Source organism: Cebidichthys violaceus, unplaced genomic scaffold, assembly GCF_023349555.1.
Source record: "Cebidichthys violaceus isolate CVI_PGR_0920_01 unplaced genomic scaffold, fCebVio1.0.p SCAF_11, whole genome shotgun sequence".
Taxonomy (NCBI): Eukaryota; Metazoa; Chordata; class Actinopteri; order Perciformes; family Stichaeidae; genus Cebidichthys; species Cebidichthys violaceus.
In genome coordinates, this window is record NW_027176274.1 from 15,054,375 (window position 1) to 15,073,093 (window position 18,719).

The 18,719-nt window shown below is 37.9% G+C and overlaps 2 protein-coding genes across 3 annotated transcripts in view; one reads left to right on the plus strand and one right to left on the minus strand.

The window, feature by feature from the left end:
* Positions 1-599: 599 nt before the first annotated feature.
* Positions 600-11,710, plus strand: LOC137868349 (signal transducer and activator of transcription 1-alpha/beta-like). Its single transcript, XM_068705086.1, has 24 exons — positions 600-689; positions 1,059-1,186; positions 1,967-2,111; positions 2,263-2,358; positions 2,620-2,697; positions 2,812-2,890; positions 2,988-3,076; positions 3,593-3,744; positions 3,855-4,016; positions 4,120-4,212; positions 4,684-4,743; positions 4,958-4,987; positions 5,102-5,192; positions 5,371-5,412; positions 6,052-6,135; positions 6,250-6,351; positions 6,587-6,722; positions 7,395-7,435; positions 7,573-7,649; positions 7,796-7,935; positions 8,458-8,634; positions 9,011-9,074; positions 9,201-9,279; positions 10,518-11,710. The coding sequence occupies exons 2-24, from the start codon at positions 1,059-1,061 to the stop codon at positions 10,623-10,625; spliced, it is 2,253 nt and encodes a 750-aa protein (XP_068561187.1). The 5' UTR covers positions 600-689; the 3' UTR covers positions 10,626-11,710.
* Positions 11,711-12,685: 975 nt separating this feature from the next.
* The window catches only part of glsb (glutaminase b), a 38,053-nt gene continuing 32,019 nt past the window's right edge, over positions 12,686-18,719 (minus strand). For both annotated transcript variants that reach the window (XM_068705087.1, XM_068705089.1), the window contains 4 exons: positions 16,510-16,571; positions 15,932-16,008; positions 15,314-15,377; positions 12,686-13,835 (listed from right to left, as the gene is read on the minus strand). In XM_068705087.1, coding sequence (XP_068561188.1) covers positions 13,688-13,835; positions 15,314-15,377; positions 15,932-16,008; positions 16,510-16,571 — 351 coding nt within the window. In that variant the 3' untranslated portion in view covers positions 12,686-13,687. The remainder of the gene's footprint in view (positions 13,836-15,313; positions 15,378-15,931; positions 16,009-16,509; positions 16,572-18,719) is intronic.

An 18,719-nucleotide genomic window follows, 5' to 3' on the forward strand; every position in this document is an offset into this window, starting at 1 on the left:
TTTGGCACCGTTTTAATATTCAGTATTATGTAATAATCTAAAGATAGGTCAGAATGCATTTTGTGCTATGCTAATGTACTTTCACTTAAGGTTTTGAATGAAGGACTTGAGTACTTCTTCCACAAGTGGCAGTGAGCCAGCTGAGTTTTGAAACTTGCAGACTATTAATTCATGTTTAATCTGTGCTTTTCCTGATTGGATAGGTCAGATTGTGGCCTGTGACAACTGGTCTATGAACAAGCTCTCGCTCTGGTAATTGAGGGAGGATACGCCCACGCAATGGAAACATATTATGCCTGTTTTCCAAAGGGTTAAAACTGTTTTTGCTACCGAGTCTGGGTCTTGGATTAGGTCAGTCCGTTAATATCTAACATCACCCGGTGACAGCGGATGTATCCAGCAAGCTATTGTTAAATGAATAGAACCGCCCAATGTAAAAACGTTCCTGTAGTATTTTGAAGGTGGAAATTAAAACAGTGTAAACACAGGTCGACATGACACAGGCCCGGACGATTTCTCGAGAATCACGTGGTGTTGCGTGGGAGTGTCCGGAGAATATAAACGAACGCGTCGTTCTTCCTTAATGTTCACAGCGGCTTCATAACCGAGACAGTCAGGACATATTATATTATATATTATACCATCCTGCACGAACAGTCTATAAACAACGAGGACAAAACAGCCACAACGTAAGTTATTTCGCTGTCTGTGGGAATACGTGGATACATGAATACGTTTTAAGGTGGATATAAAGTCGATCCAAACGCGCGTAGTATTAAACCTAATTATTGTGAGTGTTAGTCGTACTTTTTAAGTGATTTGGCAAATTATCTGCTATTATTATTATTATTATTATTATTATTATTATTATTATTATTATTATCAGTATCATTACTTTTGGTGGATAAAAGACGACAGAATTTAATACAATCTTAAACACAACTCAAACATGATAAATCCTCGATTGTGAGAAAATAAATCAAAACGCGTTATTGACTTTCTCTCAGAGATGGTGTTCAGACTGCATGCTCTCTGATTGTTTTGTCGGCTAACTGCAGATGGCCCAGTGGCAGGTCCTGCTGAAGATGGACTCAGCCCTCCAGGGCCGAGTGAGCCAGCTGTACGAAAAAAAGTTCCCCAGAGAGATCCGCCAATGTCTGCGCGTCCCCATAGAGAGTCAGGACTGGTAAGACAGACACCCACACACCTGGCCGTTAGGGGGCGCTCATCCTCTAGGTTCACGGTGTGACGTCAACTGTAACTTTGTAGTAATTGCACGTTTGTCAATACTGCGTACGCCATTGACAAATGATAGGGGTCTTAAAGTTACACTTGTGGTATTGCCATCTTTAAAACACTGTTTTGTAGGTAAAATCTAGTTGTTTTGTCAGTTTTTGTCCTTAAGTGATGTATTTTACTTAAAGATGTTTCGCTTAATCTAGTTGCCACAAACTAATTACAAATTATTAACCAATGCATACAAAAGGCACATAGAGTGGAAACGATGGGTAGGTCCTTTTTTGTCCAGGTGACCCCTACTGGGTTAACCGGTGCTTGTCCTGAAAGAAGATACTTTATTTTTATTTTTATCTAAGATTAAAAACTATAATTTTTCATGACTTTGGTGAAAAACAGAAATCTGTATACTGAACTATGTATTGTATATAATTACTTAATAATAATAAGAAGAAGTTGATTATAAAGAGGAAGAAGAAAAAGAAAAACCTCAAAAACACAGCAAAAAACCCCAATATACTGTAAATAAGTTGTTTTGGGACGCATATTATGCACCCCTGTTACAAATATGCAGAGTTCAACTGTCTGGATGGCCCAAATTTGCATTTAGATCTGGTAGATTTACCTGTTTTCATTATTTAGAAATGTCCCACAAAGTGTGCCCGCATTCAGCACACATAGACAGACACAATCCCTAAGTGAATGTACATTTGTGGTTGCTCGTTGACAGGGATTCGGCAGCTGTGGATGAAAATAAAGCAAGCACTTGTTTCCATGTACTCCTGGTGTATTTGGAAGAACTGTGGAACTGTTCTGTTCAGGAGAACAACATCTTGCAGGGACCTGACTTTTCAGGGATGAAAGACTACTTGCTGGTAGGACAGACATGCTGTTATGTGAACTGAACTGAACATTACATTAAATATTTAAGTTAGATTTACCTTAATTTGTATACTCAAAACAGAATGATTGAAACCTCTTATTGATTGTGTGTGTATGTGATTATTATTATCTTGTTTAACTTAGAAACACTTTGAAGATGCGCCTCTGAACTTGGCTGTAATCCTGTCTGAAAGCCTAAAGGAGGAAAAGAAAATCCTGGCTTTAGCCTCTGAAGCACAGGTAAGATGTATCAGATGGATGAACTATTAACTAATAATGTGCTAAAGATTATTCAAATCTGAGTTTTGTTTGATTTTTCCTATTTTGTTCCTGCTCTGAAGGGACACATCTAAACCCTGTTTTTTACACAATTAACTTTTGCAGAGCACCTTGAAATGTAACTTGCACTTCAAGAGGCACACATTGTGATAAGAGTCTGTTTTGTAAGAATCACCACGATATGCCAGTAATAACAAAAGAGTGAAATTATGTCTTTGTCAGGGTTGCAGCAGTCCAGCCATGAATCAAACATGGAAAGAGTTGGACAACAATGTCAATGAACTGAAAAAACTGACTTCGGTAAACTTACTTGGACTACACAGTTTGCTGGTTTGTTTTCCACCTGACAGCCATCCTGGAGGGAAAAAAACACGCCATCATTTGTAATTTTGTGACTTTAAACTCTTAATGCAGGAAGTGAAGAAGGAAATTAAGTCACTGGAGTTCCTAAATGAAAATCTTGACTTCATACAGAAGACCTGGCAAAGCCAAGGTACTGTATGGTAGGAGACAAAAAAGAAACAGGTGGCAGGTGTGATTTTTTTTTTTTTTTTTTTTTGTGTCATGGATGCGTCATTTGTCGTTTCCAGTGGAGCAGCACATTGGATTGGCCCCCTCTCACGTTGTGGTGGAAGAGGAATGTCTTAAGCGGACCAACTTTATCACACAAACAAAGCAGGTACTGTAGATGCATGTTTGGTGAGTCCTTGTTGACACAGCACAAACTGATAAACCACTTACTCAATGCGTTTTATGCTTTACATGTTGAAAGTCAGTTCCAACAGTGTGGTGTTTGGGTATTATTTTTAAGTATAGATTGTTATTCAAAGCACGTTTTCTCCCATTACGGTTATTCTTTCATGGAGTTGAAACACTTTACTTGTTTTTTAAGTCATGGATGCTTTTCTAGATAAAATGCTTGATGTAATGGTTGTAAGTCACAGCAATTTTTACATTATTATCTTCATCATACGTAAACCAGTGGGGGGATCTTAATGTCGGTCGTGCGTGTGAGTGACTGCTGACTCCTCGCTCTTCTTAACCGGGGCTGCAGGTGCTCAACAACTGCTTCAGCAGCAAAAGGCACGTCTTAGCAATCAGCTAGGCTAAAAGCAAGCCTCAACTAGTCTGTTACAGGCCACATTTTGGCCTTTGCTGTGGCTCAAAAACTGACTGAACTTCTTTTGTCATGCAGATGGTGCTGCAGCAGATACTGAACATTTTGAACCTGGCACAGAAGATTGTGGCCATTCTCACAGATGTGGAGCTACCTGAGTGGAAGCGCAGGCAGCAAATGGCCTGCATTGGAAGTCCAGCTGACGCCTCTCTGGACCATCTCCAGAAGTGGTGAGAACTTATTAGCACTACCATTGTCATGATCCATGACAATCACACTGAATACCTTATAACAAACTCGATGCTATGTGTGCCTGTGTTTGCTCATGTTGTATGTGCAGGTTCACGACTGTGGCAGAGACGCTGCTGCAAGTACGCGAACAGCTGCAGAAATTGCAAGACCAGAACCAGAAATACAACAGCACTGATGCCTCCAGCCTCCCAGGACCCATGGCAGAAATTTGGAAATTCACACTGTCCTTGTTAACAAAACTTCTTACAAAGTAAGACATGGCGTCAGGGCTCTTCTGTGTCATATATTACACACAGACTGATACATTACTCTTTCATATTGTCGACATGTTTTGTTGTGGTCTTGCTTTGCAGTGCTCTAGTGGTTGAGAAGCAACCTATCATGTCAAGTTTACCACAACGACCTCTAATACTCAAGACCGGTGTGCGGTTCTCAGTGACAGTGAAGTAAGGCTGCACCTAACACAGTGTTGCTCTGCAGGCTACTTGAGATGAATGATATGTCTAGGTCTAATACATAATGGTCAACTGTGGAGCGATTTTAGGTTACTTAATTTGCTAGAAATTTGCTTTTTGTTTCACGCACAGCACTTTTTGAACGTTTGAACATTTTTGTAGCCTGCTCCTTTGCGGAGGACGGTAGCAGCTGTAGTCAGCCTGGATTCATAGCAGTAACAATGGATTCCATTTGCCTCAAAAATCCTTACACCAACCCTAACCCTAACTTCTAAAACTATTTTATCGGGCCTAGCCATATCAAATTAACTTATCAACATGTTATCTTAGTGAAATGCCAAATATGAGCTTCAGAGCATAAAAACATAATTCTTAAAATAGTTTTGGGATGTATTTTATGGACAGATGGAGAGATTTTTTTCTTTTTTTCATTCTGCCAGTATTTGTTTCTTCTCTTCTCAGGTTCTTGGCAAACCTCCCAGAGTTCAAGTGCCTGCTCAAAGTCAAACCTGTATTTGACAAGTAAGTCAAATGCAACTTTTATCTTACGTAAAGATATCTTCCATTACATTTTTTTATTTCTTTATCTTTATTGATTTTGTTTGTTAGTTTTTGAATAAAAACACTTTAGCCTTTGTTTTCTTATCAACCTTTTTATTAGGGCCCGAGCACCGACGTAGTCGGAGCGGAGGACCTATTGTTATTCTAATGTTTATTTTGTTTTGTCACCTTAAAGGGATGTTGAAGAAGCCAAGACACTTAAAGGGTAAGTAAAGGGAAACTACACAATTAAAAAAATTGGAAATGTAAATTGATCTATTCTTCTAAACTACTGATACATCTTCGGACATTAACGCTCTCTGGTCTGATGTGGTTGTAGGTTCCGTCACTTTGACTTCAACAAGGACAACAGTAAGGTGTTGGACATGGACTCGCCCTGTGGAGGCTTGGCGGCAGAATTTGGTCACATGGTATAAAACTCCTCAAACTGCTTAATTTAGAAGCTGAAGAAGCACTCAACCTTTTGATCATTAAACAAATATATAGCTTTGTGTTTTATGAACATGCATGTTATATATTGCACATCAAACAAATATAGTAGAGCATATAGTGAGTGCATTTTCTGAGCCTTTTTGTTTTGTTTTTCAGTCACTCAAGGAAAGCAAATCAAGAATCAAAGGATCACATGAGGTACGGTTTAATTAAGTTCTATTTGTACTCTATACACCATGTCTTGGTCGCCATCTGCTGGCTGTGGACATTTAACAACGTTTACAGCTCTGACGTGTTCCTCATCTGCATGAAAGTGGAGCCAGTTATCCAGCCAGATGTGGGCCAAACTGTGTTTTGAAAATAAATACCTCTTGGCACAAAGTAAAAATAAAGGGTTCAAGCACTAATCTTGGTTTGTCAAGGCAGTGCTGGTGTCACATAGACAGACACACAAAATGCTTACATCGCCATGCTAATATGCTTACAATGGTAATGCTAACATGCTGATGTTTAGCAGGTGTAATGTTTACCATGGGTCATCATCTTAGTTTGGTATTTAGCATTGTTAACATTTGCTAAACATCATCAAAGTACAGCTAGTGCTGATGGGAACGTCATTCATTTAGCAGGCATTTGTTCATAAACCAATTAAACGGCACACTTAATCAGCCAGTGAATTCTGTGTGGGCATGAAGTTTTATTCACCAGCAAATCACAACATAGGTGTGTTTCACTTGTATCAGATGCAATTAAATGTTATTTTCCCCCCACATTACCTCTACGTGCTTGCAAATGATTAAACAAGTAATTCTTCCTTCTCTCTTTCTTCTTCATCAGAGTCGTCTGGTGGTCACTGAGGAACTCCACATCATTAAGTTTGTGACAGGGTTTCAGCACGCTGGGCTGGAATTTAACATCGAGGTGAGTAAACGCGTCACTCAAATTTCAGTCGGAGGCGTTTCAATTTCTGTGTGCTGCAGAAAAATTGTAGCTAGGCTGTCAATTTAACGGCCTCCTCCTCCTGTGTTGGTCCAGGCCAGCTCTCTGCCTGTGGTTGTCATCTCCAGCACCAGTCAGGTCGTCAATGCCTGGGCCTCAGTCATGTGGTACAACATGCTGTTCGCCGGTGAACCGACGGTAAAGCCATCACACCTCAACACAACAAATAAAAAATATCAGGCTCTGTTTAGCTACATGATAGGACACATCCAGATTACACCAGTTGTACGTATGCATTTTGGGTTCATGCCTTTATTTTCTCTTCTGCAGTTTGTACCATTTTCCTTCTTCTTATTGTTTGCTCAGGTTCATATTTGCAAGTCCAATTGTCAAGTCTTGAATCGCATTTGAAGCCTGTGACTCTGTTCTGCAGAACCTGTCGTTGTTTGTCGACCCTCCTCCACTCAGCTGGCAGCAGCTCTCGCAGGTTCTGAGCTGGCAGTTTGTGTCCGTTGGCCAACGGGAGCTCGACGAAAACCAGCTCTCCATGATACGAGACAAAATTGTGGGTGAGTGCTTGACCGCTTCTTGCATGCAATTGAACCATGTCCCTTTCGAGTGTTTGTTTGGAAGTTGGTCTAAATTGATTCTACAGAAAATAAGAATAAAACATACTGTACTTCCACGAAGGATCAGTATTGGAGACAGTGCAAATTGTTTGTGAACTTATAATAGTTTGACATTTTGGAAAATATGCTAATTTGCCTTCTTTCTGAGTGTTAGAAGAGAGGTTTGACACGACTCTCATGTCTGAGTTATAAGCTACAGCCAGGAGATGGTTAGCTTAGCTTGGCACAATTACTTGAAACGGGGAAACGGCTAGTGTCTCTCTCTCTCTCTCTGTACAAAAAACGGATGTTAAAAACAACACGTTTTGGTTTTACCGTGGGTTATGTAGCCTACTGGACTATTTCTTGACTGGGCACAGTCTTTATGCTAAGCTAAGCTCCACTTCTGAAGCGTGATACTGCACAGACAAGAGAGCGGATCTGCTCATCTAACTAAAGAAAGCGTATTTGTCAAACTATTGCTTTAAAACACTTTCAGCGTCATCTAATTATATTCAATTATATGAGAGAAAAGTGAAAAAAGTACACTTTTTTTTTTTTGGAAAACTGTCAATATTACAAATATATTTTCACGACATTTCTTGTTTAGGCTAACTGTTAGTTTCCTCACAGATGGTCCTGATGGTCTGGTTCAATGGAGCAAGTTCTCCAAGGTGAGGGTTGAGCAAGATTCTGGTCGACTGTTGTTTACTCTATTTCTACAACCTGAGGGACTTCAGTGTGTGTGTGTGTGTGTGTGTGTGTGTGTGTGTGTGTTTACATGTTGACTTTTTCTTTCCTGTGTGGACAGAATGAAAATGCCTGGATTTGGATTGATGGAATCCTGGATTTGATCAAAAAACACATGGTGGATCATTGGCGGGATGGGTAAGACGCAGCCCAGTCAACTCAGCAATGTTTTACAGTTTGGTTTACTGTTTGTATCATTCACAATAACCAAACATTTCTGAGTAGTATCACACTGTACTGCCCAGTAAACTAAACACTCCTCATATTCTGTGTGTGGGTTTCAGGTCCATCATGGGGTTCGTGACCAGGGAGAGAACAAAGGTTCTGTTGCAGGAAAAACAGACCGGGACCTTTCTGCTACGCTTTAGCGAGAGCAACAAAGATGGAGCCATCTCCTTCAGCTGGGTTGACCACTGCAATGGTGGTATGTTTAGTAGGATTTGAACTTTATGGGTTTCAGACAGATAGCCTTTCCTCACACGGCGTCATGTGACTTATTTAAAGTCACGCAAATTCCACGTATTCATGTTTTTACATTAACTTTGTATGTAATCACATTGTACAAAAAGTTAGCTTTGTATTTGGTGTGAACACACCATAACAGCATTTTCACACTGTTGTTGTTCCCTGCCACAGTTTGTGTCATGCAATAACAACTAATAACAAACACAGCCTGCATAGCATGTGCACACAAATAAATATTGTTTTAATATGTCTCCTTTATTGTCCCTCCACATAAGGACACCAAAGATAAAGCTAAATACAGCCAAAACAAACCACCATGTACTGAGAATACATAATGTGCAAATGATCATTCCTTTCCTCTTCTTGTGGCAGACTCGCTGCCTCCAGTGGTCCTGTCTTGAGTGAAATGATTCCAACACCAGGCATTCCGGTATTTATCTGTGTTCGCTTACTTTTCTCTCTGTATGTGGTTCCCTTGTAGACGCCCATGTACATGCAGTAGAGCCCTACACCAAGAATGAGCTGTTGCACATGTCTTTGCCGGACATCATTTACAACTACAGTCTGAGAGCCGAGAGAACGCACAGGAATCCACTTATCTACCTGTACCCAGACATCCACAAAGACGCTGCCTTTGGACACTACTACAACTCCTCTGGTATTGTCGCTCGTTTGACTTTCACCTTGAGGACAAAATTTGAATTGTTTCATGATTGGTACTTTTATACCCCATATGTGCAGGAATTTAAATGACTAAATAAATGTTAATATTCTTAAAAACCTTATGTGTATATTCTTCTAGATACGTATTGTCTAATTTAACATATATTGCATAACAACTTGATTTGACCTTTATGCAACGGTTGGAGGAAATGAAGCTCCTCACACTCGTTATGATTAATGGGTTCATAATGTTAATGTTGCAAATGATGCTGAGATTATCCAGTTTAAGTCAGTGCCGTGTTCTTAGTAGCATACTACACTTAATTGAACCTGAATCGTGTAATATTCTCTAATCACCTCTGTTCATGCAGAAACATCGGCAACAAGAAGCATCATAAAAGGCTACGTGAAGAGAAATAACATTCCTACCTCAGAGTAAGTAAGATAATCATTGAACACAAAAATACATCAGTATCAATATAAACAGTATTCACTATTATTCTATTGTTCAATGCTGTATAGGAGAAACTTGCCTTCATTTTCTATGTTTTTTTTCTACAGCAATCCTACGCCACCTCCATCTCCACCTAGGGAGATGCCTATTGTGGACATGGACATGGACATGGACACAGACATAACAGTGGGTTTGAAATTTTACAAGACATTTCCCTACAGCGGCTTTTATTGATATTTTTGGCCACTTTGGGGCAGTGGCACAAGCTGCTAACACAACATTGACATATGATAAATCAATAGTAGGGCTATATAACTATATTGTTCAGGGGCGAAACATTCTCAGAAAGCTAAGGGCCCTGAGCTATCAGTCTCAATATGTATAGACACTTGACCAAACACGCCACCACATTTTCAAAACTCTAAATTATTTGCGTGATTTGTTTTTTGTTCAGTTGTTAGATTGTAAACAGAAGTAATCGGCAGACCAGTCTGGCTTGGGCCACCAGATGAATAGGCCAAGGGAAAACAATTTGTTGCACTCCATTGACTTTGTATATAACAAGGATGACGTATTGTTGTAGGCCAACACAGGAAGTTAACATTACACTGGATCCCTCGACAAAAAGCCAGCCTGATTTTTCTATTGGACTTTAGATTATTGTAGGAAAAAAGTGTGTGTGTGGCAAACACAAGTTTATGATATTAACACGTTTTGTTAGGCAGGATAATCTTCACAAATGAACACAGCTTTTATTATTTTTTTAAGACAGAATGCAATTGACAGAAGTAAAAAGCTATAACATGAGGCTATAAACAAACTACACCATGGTAGCATGAGTATACACAACAAGGCTGTGAAGGCGGACTAGTCGGTGTGATGGCGTTTTGTAGTCTCATCTAGTTACTTGTTAGCAAGTGCCTTTTTTAAGACACTTAAATCTTCAAAATTCACGAGAGGGATATTTACTGACGTATAACACAATGTTAAAATCTCTTCAGCATGTGTTAACCAAAGACCTTATTTCCAACATCTAACCTAATCTATTATGTTTGCAGGTGCCTTGGCTAACTACAATAACTTGCTTACACATAGCTAACATTAGCTTGCTAACAGCTAACTGGTCCCATCATTGTAGTTATCAACTGCAACCCTGGTAGACATAGTAGGGTAAAGCAATGGGTATGAGAGGGGGGACGAGGACTCTTTCAGTGCATCAGAATAACATACCTTGCTAATTTGATACATTTAATATGAACATATTAAATAGTGCAGCTTTAACAATCATTCACCATTTCAGTAATTCATTTTTTTTTTTTAAAGATGCAGTTTGATGAAGAGATAATGTTTAATTTCCTTTGTTTGTATTCGACGGCTTTTCCTCTGCTGTTAATTTAAAACAAAATCTTTTTGTTTCCTTGTAGCTGGTGGATGATTTACTCAACTGTCCAGAGCTCCACGACTTATTTCCATCTTTTCAAGAAACAGCATCAACTGAGATCAACTTTGGCGATTTTAGTTGCTCCTTCTGAATATGTGCTGGGTCATTGTATCAGAATCAGACATCACAATGGGCAACATTAATGAAATACATGGACTGTTGTAAATAATGTAATTATTTATGATTTTGCTAAATGTATACATTGTGCAAAACTACATGCAATGTTAAGATTTTTTTAGGCAAGAGGTGGTTCTAAAATAATGTGATGGTTTTCTACTGTACTGTTTAAATGTACATGATCACTTTTTGAATATGTCTTTGATTCAATAGAAAATCCTGCTGTCATGCGTAAAAACACTACTGTGGATGTTCTTAACTTTTGTTTATTAAAATAAACATATCATTCCAGTGCCAAGATAAATAACATCTGCATTTTACAGTACTGAACAACTTTATTTATACAGAAGGACAAAGGACAAACACAGTCAGTGGCCTACTGTCTTGGCTGCTTGTTTTCAGTCTTTTCAGTCTTGACCCCTACATCTTCTGGTCAGAACACACAAGCTTGCACTATTAAAAAATACCACGCTCTTTTAGAAAGCCGTTCAATATAAGAAAAAACATTTCATAAAAAAGTTTAAGAACAGCACATTACACCTACTGAAATATGTGTCATTTTGTATTATTTTAGATATTTTCAGCACGAGATAAATGGAGTGCCATAAGCAAGTGTCACAAATGGGTTACCTGAAGAGTCAAGTTAAGCCATGTATAACTGACTACACATGTATCATAAGAGTGAGTTGAATAGTTTGAATTTCTTGTAAAAATTAAACAGTTAATATTTTTCTCTACCAATAAACAGTGGATGTAATTAATTACTTGAGGAGCCTGAAATCAAGGACAGTTTATCTGATACAACACCTAAGTTTAAGTTACTATCTTCTGACACTACTGCGTGTTTGTTTACACCAGTGCTAGGCCTACAGGTTGAAAGGATGGAAGGGGTGAAACATTGTCACTTATGATTGTATGAAAAATCAAGATTCATATATTCCCTCCAAAACTAAATATCTGCAATATATATGCAATTGTGAATTTTTTCTATGTACAAAAATGTACCTTTTATTTATGGTAAACAAAAATGAAATACAGATTAGGCCTTTAAAAACTTGAGGTTGCCTGTAATTTTTGTTTATGAAAATCTCAACAACTATTTGATGGATTGCCATGAAATTTGGGCCACTATGAGATTGTATTTATGACCAAATACCTGCAAAACTAATGACATTTCCATCAACCTCAGGTATATTCTGTTTGGCGCTAATTTGCAGTGTGCAAGTATTTAATAAACTCAAATGGTGAGCATGGTAAACACATAAGTTACCTGTTTAACATTGACATGTTTTTAAGATTAATCTTTGCCTTTATTTTAAAGAGCAATGTCATTGTGAACATGTCAGCATGCTAGTGTTAGCATTGGGTTGTCAAGTCACATTGTTTACGTTAGCAGTTACGAGTCCCCGAGTCAGAAAAACATGTTAGCCTCCTACTTGTAATTCCATGTCGTAGATATCTGGAATTTCTGACACTAACGATATCTCCCATTTGGTGACACAAACTTTTATTTTTTTAAATCACCTCATTGGAGTTAATGTATATAACCTTGCTGATTAATTATTTAACTTATTTACATACAGTATGAATTAAACTATACTTTTGACTCATCAGGTATTCCGTTACTGACACTCGTGACTTCTGGGGCTTCATAGGCTGAATATTTTTGTATTGTGTGTGTGTGTGCGCGCGTGTGTTTGTGTATATATATATATATATATATATATATATATATAAATATACACACATACACACACACACTCACTATGATCAATAGTGAGACCATGACAAATTGGAATGTTACAGCTAAACAAAATCCTGTGTCTTGACACATTTTGTTTAGTTCAGGTCAGTTATTGTACTATATGGTTTGTTCATATTTCTAATTCTATTTTCCAACTAAATATCATTAAGAGAAATTCAGTACATTCTTATAGTACAGACTTTGATGATTGGATTAGATCTGTGTGAAACTTTGTAGTGCATAGGTAACATCATACTTAAGTAAGAATTACTGCCGCACATACACATCGATAATTGTCAAAAGTTTTATAAATGGTCCTTGTGCTGCTGAAATTGTTCTGTGCAACATTGTGACTATCCAAGAAACTGATGTCATTAAACCAAGTATAAAAAAAAATTAAAAAAGGGATTCCTCATGTGCAGTCACGGAATGAAGATCTGACATTGTTGACAGGAAGAGATGGAGGATGTGGGGGGGGAAATGCAGATGACACAGAAAAAAAATTTAACTATGACGACAAAAATATAGAAACCAACTTGACTTCATCCCAGATGCGACAAATTACACAATCGTACATCTCTATAAATTTTACTCTTTAAAAAGTCTCTCTGTGAAATAAATACATAGTGCTTCTATTGCAAGTGTTCCCACTGAAAAATACATTCGGAATACAATCTTTCAATTACTTCAAAGGAGATAAAGTTTCATTGAAACCTGCAGCAGTCAGGAGAACAATCTGAGAATATAGATGCAGCTATATGGAGATTAAACAGGCACATAACTGCACTGTCAGCGTAAGGCCTGTGGGCCTTTATACATTTACACAATCAGAGACGCATTATAAAGCTTATATCAGAATTTCCACACACCTCACTATCTCACAAAACAAATACATTGAGAGTATTACCCAAATATTTCCAGGTAGAGAATAATATAACATGAGCTATACTGTAACTAAACTAATACACTTTGATACAATCTATAGCCTGGGATACCACAAGATTTACCGACACATTACATGAGTAATATACTGTAAACATGATTGCATTACTGATACCCAGATGTTGTATAATTTGTTTGAACAGTATTGAGAAGGTGCTCACTCACACATACAACACTCACTACATTATGATAGAGGTGAGGGAGGGATATGAAGGACAGCAGCGATGTACAGCCAGAAAGTAAAGCACACCAGACGGGACATAGCAACAATAACTAATTCATCACACATTTTCAGAAGGATGGTCCAGTGTAGCGTAGAAACCTAAATATTGCAGATGTGTGCTGCAGGTCTACAGCAGGCTGTCCAGGCTCTTCTCAGCGCTCGCCTTGTCGTCAGCACCAGCAGGCGGGCTGTATTTGTCGTGGTAGCTCTGCAGCATGGTGACCACATCGTGGTGGCCAAAGTGCACCGCTTCATCCATCGGCGTGTTCCCCCATCTGTACAAAGAAAACATATCAAAGACTACTGGCTGGAAAGTATGGCACGCTTACACAAACATTAGACGTCATTGCCTGCTGCCATTCTGAGCAGTTCATCCAATAGGATACCTGCTCTACATTTCACTGGTCACCAGCAACGTTGCGACACGTGTTGTGGTCACGCATTTCATTACATTTCTGGAACTCAATATTTGAAGCATTCTCACAAAACAATAAAGGCCAAATCCATATATGGCAGTTGTTTTTAGTTACCACTTGACTTGCTGTTAGCTTTATGATTAATCTCATTGGAAACAGGACTGACAATTCTTCCCCTTTTATACAAAGGATAATTGAGATAATATGAAGAGTCTTCTGACTTTCCTTTATTGATTATGAGAAAAGCTTAAACTTCCAGTGTCGTCAAGTCAGTTTTATTTATCAGATCACAGTTTTGGCCCAGTTTACAATCCTTACCAACAACTTGAAAATAATGTCATTCATAAACAGATATTTTTGCCTCAAAGCTTTACATAAACCACTTCACTCGTCATTTCTTTCTCTGCAGTCAGCATACGTCTACACTGTGTGGCTGACTATACAGTGGGTTTAGTAGATACGCAGTATGAACAGACTGTATTCTACTGTGTGCATGAGGAGTTTACATGTTTCTTTCCTTTTTGAGGGCATCTCTATTGTTTTAGTTAGTACTTTCTTGTCAAAATGGAATCGGTTAATCATTTCAAAAAATATACTTGCACCAACTGTCAAAACCAGTGGTTTTGCACAATTCATCCTATTAACTAAAACAGTACTGCTGTCTTAATATACAACCAAGTACATGACCAAATAAACATACACTTATAGATTGATTTATTGAAACAACTTGAAACTTTCTTTAAATAGTATAGTTATTTTAAAGTCTTTTTTTTCGTACATAGATTTTTTTTCATAAATGCATTCCTGTGCATGGATGGCTTTCAAAAGTATTAATTGTTTTAAATGGCAAAAATGACCAAGCTACACTTTTCACAGTTGTTTTTTTATTATGTAACTGACATCTGTTGTTATTTGTTAAAATAATGTTACAATCAAAGTGACTAATAATCCCTGTTTAACTCTTCAAAGCCTAAAGTGTCTGAATTAATATTCACATTTAATAAATCAAGTTCAAGTTTGAACACATCTAAAGTGTTATGTTGTTGTTATGATATTTTAAAAAATGACCAGCGGAAATGTTTTTGTAAGAATATGATTTGTAATCAATGGGCATCATAAACTTTATGGTCCATCGTACAAATGTAGGACCTGAATATGTATGTAACCAGGAGGACTGTGGGACTAACAAAAGATTGATCCTGCAGCTTATCACTCAAGTTAAAGAGAAAGCCACGAGATGGAGGGCCTGACATCATGTCAATGTTCTGCTACATAACGAGAGCAAAGAGGTACAGATGGTGAGAAAGAGCAGGCTGATGATGGAGAGTCTGGCTCACCTGTCTTTGGGTACTGGGTTCACCTTGCAGGCCTCCAGGAGGAAGCGCACTACCTCTGTGTGTCCTGAGAGCAGAGCAGATGTTAGAAATACAAAGCATGCATAAACATAACAAAGTGAACAGGTTGTGTGCTTAATCGCAAATATTATATATATATATATATATATATATATATATATATATATTTTTCAATTTAAATATATAAACTAAATTAGTAAATATGCCTATGAAATAAAAGTTGGAATAAACAAATGAGGCAATTAAATATATACATAAATAAATATAGAAAACAATAAACAAATAAATAGTTTATACTAGTAGTTATAAAAGACTACTTTTATATTTTTCATAGCCATGTTTATTCATTTCATAGGCATATTTATTTAATATTAAAAATAAATGGCATTCCATAGAAATCCCCCTTTTGTTTAAAATGTAAATGTGAACATTTTTCATATTTGGATATAAGGCCCCTGATCAAAAATACACAAAATATGTGGATACGGTTGCACATACTTTTGCCTATTCTTATTATCCTTTTATTATAATCAGATTTTGACAACTGTGAAGTTGTGAAGTCAATCAAGATGAACAGAATGACTTTAGGATGCAGGTTACCTTCAGCTGCGGCCACATGGAGGGCCGTTCTAGAGTCGTAGTCCCTCTGCTCCATGTCCATGGCTGACAGTGCAAACCTACACACACGCACAGTTTGTTTAACTAGCTTTGTCAGTAACTTTAATTATTGCATGTAAAATCTTCATCTTATGATCTTTTGTGGGAATCATTCCCTCCACATAAAGATTATGTCTGGTGCGCTCAGGGGGACACAACTCCAACAACTTACAGACTGCAAGCTGGTAAACGTATATGATGCTTGAAACATAAAAAAAAAAAAACGCAAATGTATTGTGATTAGGGAAAGGCATGCTTGATCTCAAACATACACACGAGTTCTGCTAAGTTAAACTTCCTCTTGCTGCCACTTGAGATCACCAGTGTGTAAAGCTGCCTCACGCAGCTAAGAGAGGAGAACATGTCTGCCATCTTTCTGTCTCTGTGAGCGTCACACTGTTTATGTTTTAAGAATGGACTCCACTGCGTGATAAAAGGTGAAATTAGCATGAATTCATCTGTGGCCAATATTACAAGTTAGTACATTTAAAAAAAAAGAAAAGAGAAGAAAAAAAGTTGACCTCCTCAGTGCAGAGGCGTCTCCTGTGTAGGCAGCAAACAGCAGGTTGATGACAGACTTGACCTGTGGGCAGAGACAAAGAGAGAGAACAATTGGAGGACCACAGACTCACTCTATTTCCACTACCACTCCAGCAACTATAGGAAGTTAAACCAAATTCTATTACTATTTTTACGAGGGACTGGAAGGTATAAAACAGGACTGACTTTGCTCCGCTGTCATAAGGACAGGTACAGGAGAACATTCCGGCCTACTACTATAAAACTCTATAACAAATCACCTCGGGCCAAATCATTCACTGTTGGTTAAACCTTTGCACTACTGTTTATTCAGTTGATTTCATATTATTCTGTTATTCTATTCACTGTGTATATAGTGTGCATTTTTTATATAACATCTTTACTCTATTATAATTGTATATATTGTGTATTGTGACATGTGTATTTTTTTTAATATAATATCAAGATTTTTATACCTGTAACCTATTGCTGCTCTGGAACCTATTGCTGCTTGTAACTAAATAATTTCTCCTCGCGGGATCAATAGTTACTATCTATCTATCATACGACTGATGAGGCCTTTAACATATTTAACTTCAAAGCAGGTTTCAGTTTCAGGGTCTTTCATTGAGGATGAGGTTGGTGTTATTCTATAGTTTTCTTACGGTCAACAGATCCCATGAAAAAAGAAAGAACGTCAGTCTGTCTCTCAGTACTTCCACACTTCCCTGTCTGCGAACCTCAGACTCAAGCTACTGAAGACGTACATTTTCAAAAACTGCTAAAGTTCCATTATAAAAGGATCAGTCATTTCTTAGATCAGCGGGTCTTTTAACAAACGTTAAGAGAAATCAGGAGTAAAATAGTGCATTTGTTGGGGACTATTTTCAGCTGCGTATGAATACACATTTGGGAGCTCTGGTGAGTATTTACGGCAGCAGGATGCTCTATGTGAGATTGAAGAAAATGACCTATAGTGCGTCTGTTCATGGTAATGAAGCGACATGTCCCCCAGTGCAACAGCGTGGCTCATTGATGTGTTTTTAAATGGACAACGATGGAGCTCAATGGATACACAGACAATACTAGTCAGTGGGATCAATTTAATAATTGTTTTGGTCTTTTCGTGGAATTTGTTGACGATCAGAAAAATACAGACTTAAACCAGAAGTTGGATATCACTATCTTAGCGTTACAAAACCTGATCAGAAAGAGATCCCTGCATCAATTAAGACTTACCATCAAACAGGAATGAATCATGTCCTATAAACAACACTTCAGGAGTTGAAAACATACAAAGAAACTTTGGAAATGTGAGTGAGAATAGAAGCAAAGCCTGTATAGGTATTTCAATCCAGGCTGAGAGAATGCACACTATTTCAGTCTAATATCATACTATGGATTAATAAGCCAGGAAATTAGAATTAATATGACCTGAGATGTTAACTTGCTGTGACCCTCGCAGAGAGATTTTTCAAACTCAAAAAAGTAGTAATAGTGTTTAGTGCAACAAGGGAACAAATAGGTATACACATACTTCACCACTGCAAGGACCACACCACTTTGTAAACACAGAAAGCCAATATTTTAGCCCATGCAGCAAAAGTAACCACCTCACCAGTTACAACTATCAACAGCCAAGCTGAGGCTAAACGTTAAAGGAGTCGAGAAAAACACTGACAGCAAACACTCTTGCAAATGATTATGTCAAGATTAGAAGGGCAGAAATCGAGACTGAAGAGAAGACAAAGAGGAACAAAACTATTTGTCCTCATTTCACCCAAAGCCTCACTCCAGTAAGGCTCATTAAGAGGCCAATCACTGCTTCAGAAACAGACTCAGAGTGAAAACCTGTTAAAACACACAACAGACACAAACACTCACAACTTCAGTTCTCTGTATTTCAGTTTATCTGAGGGTTAGGGTATTTACTTAAATCATTTCAAGAATGCACGAGAGCTTTTATCTTAAATTGGGTCAGTCACATCAAAGTTAGAAAACCATATTTTTGTCCTCTGCACAAAATGTTAGATAAAGACACTTACCCAAGGAAATTACTTACTCTGAGAACTTTTAAATGGCTTGTGGGCCGCCCCTGAACTGAACTCTTCTCAGACTGCTTGAATTCACATCACGTTTAAACTCTCAGTACAGATTGTTTGAAGCCACTAATAATTTAAAGCCAGTATCCAAACTCACGTCATTGAAACAG

Bases quoted from the DNA above. Each gene is read 5' to 3' on its own strand.
- LOC137868349 (XM_068705086.1), top strand. From the start codon at position 1,059: ATGGCCCAGTGGCAGGTCCTGCTGAAGATGGACTCAGCCCTCCAGGGC. The intron at 3,077-3,592 runs GTACTGTAGATG...TTTGTCATGCAG, and splicing joins TTATCACACAAACAAAGCAG to ATGGTGCTGCAGCAGATACT. The intron at 9,075-9,200 runs GTAAGTAAGATA...TTTTTTCTACAG, and splicing joins AATAACATTCCTACCTCAGA to CAATCCTACGCCACCTCCAT.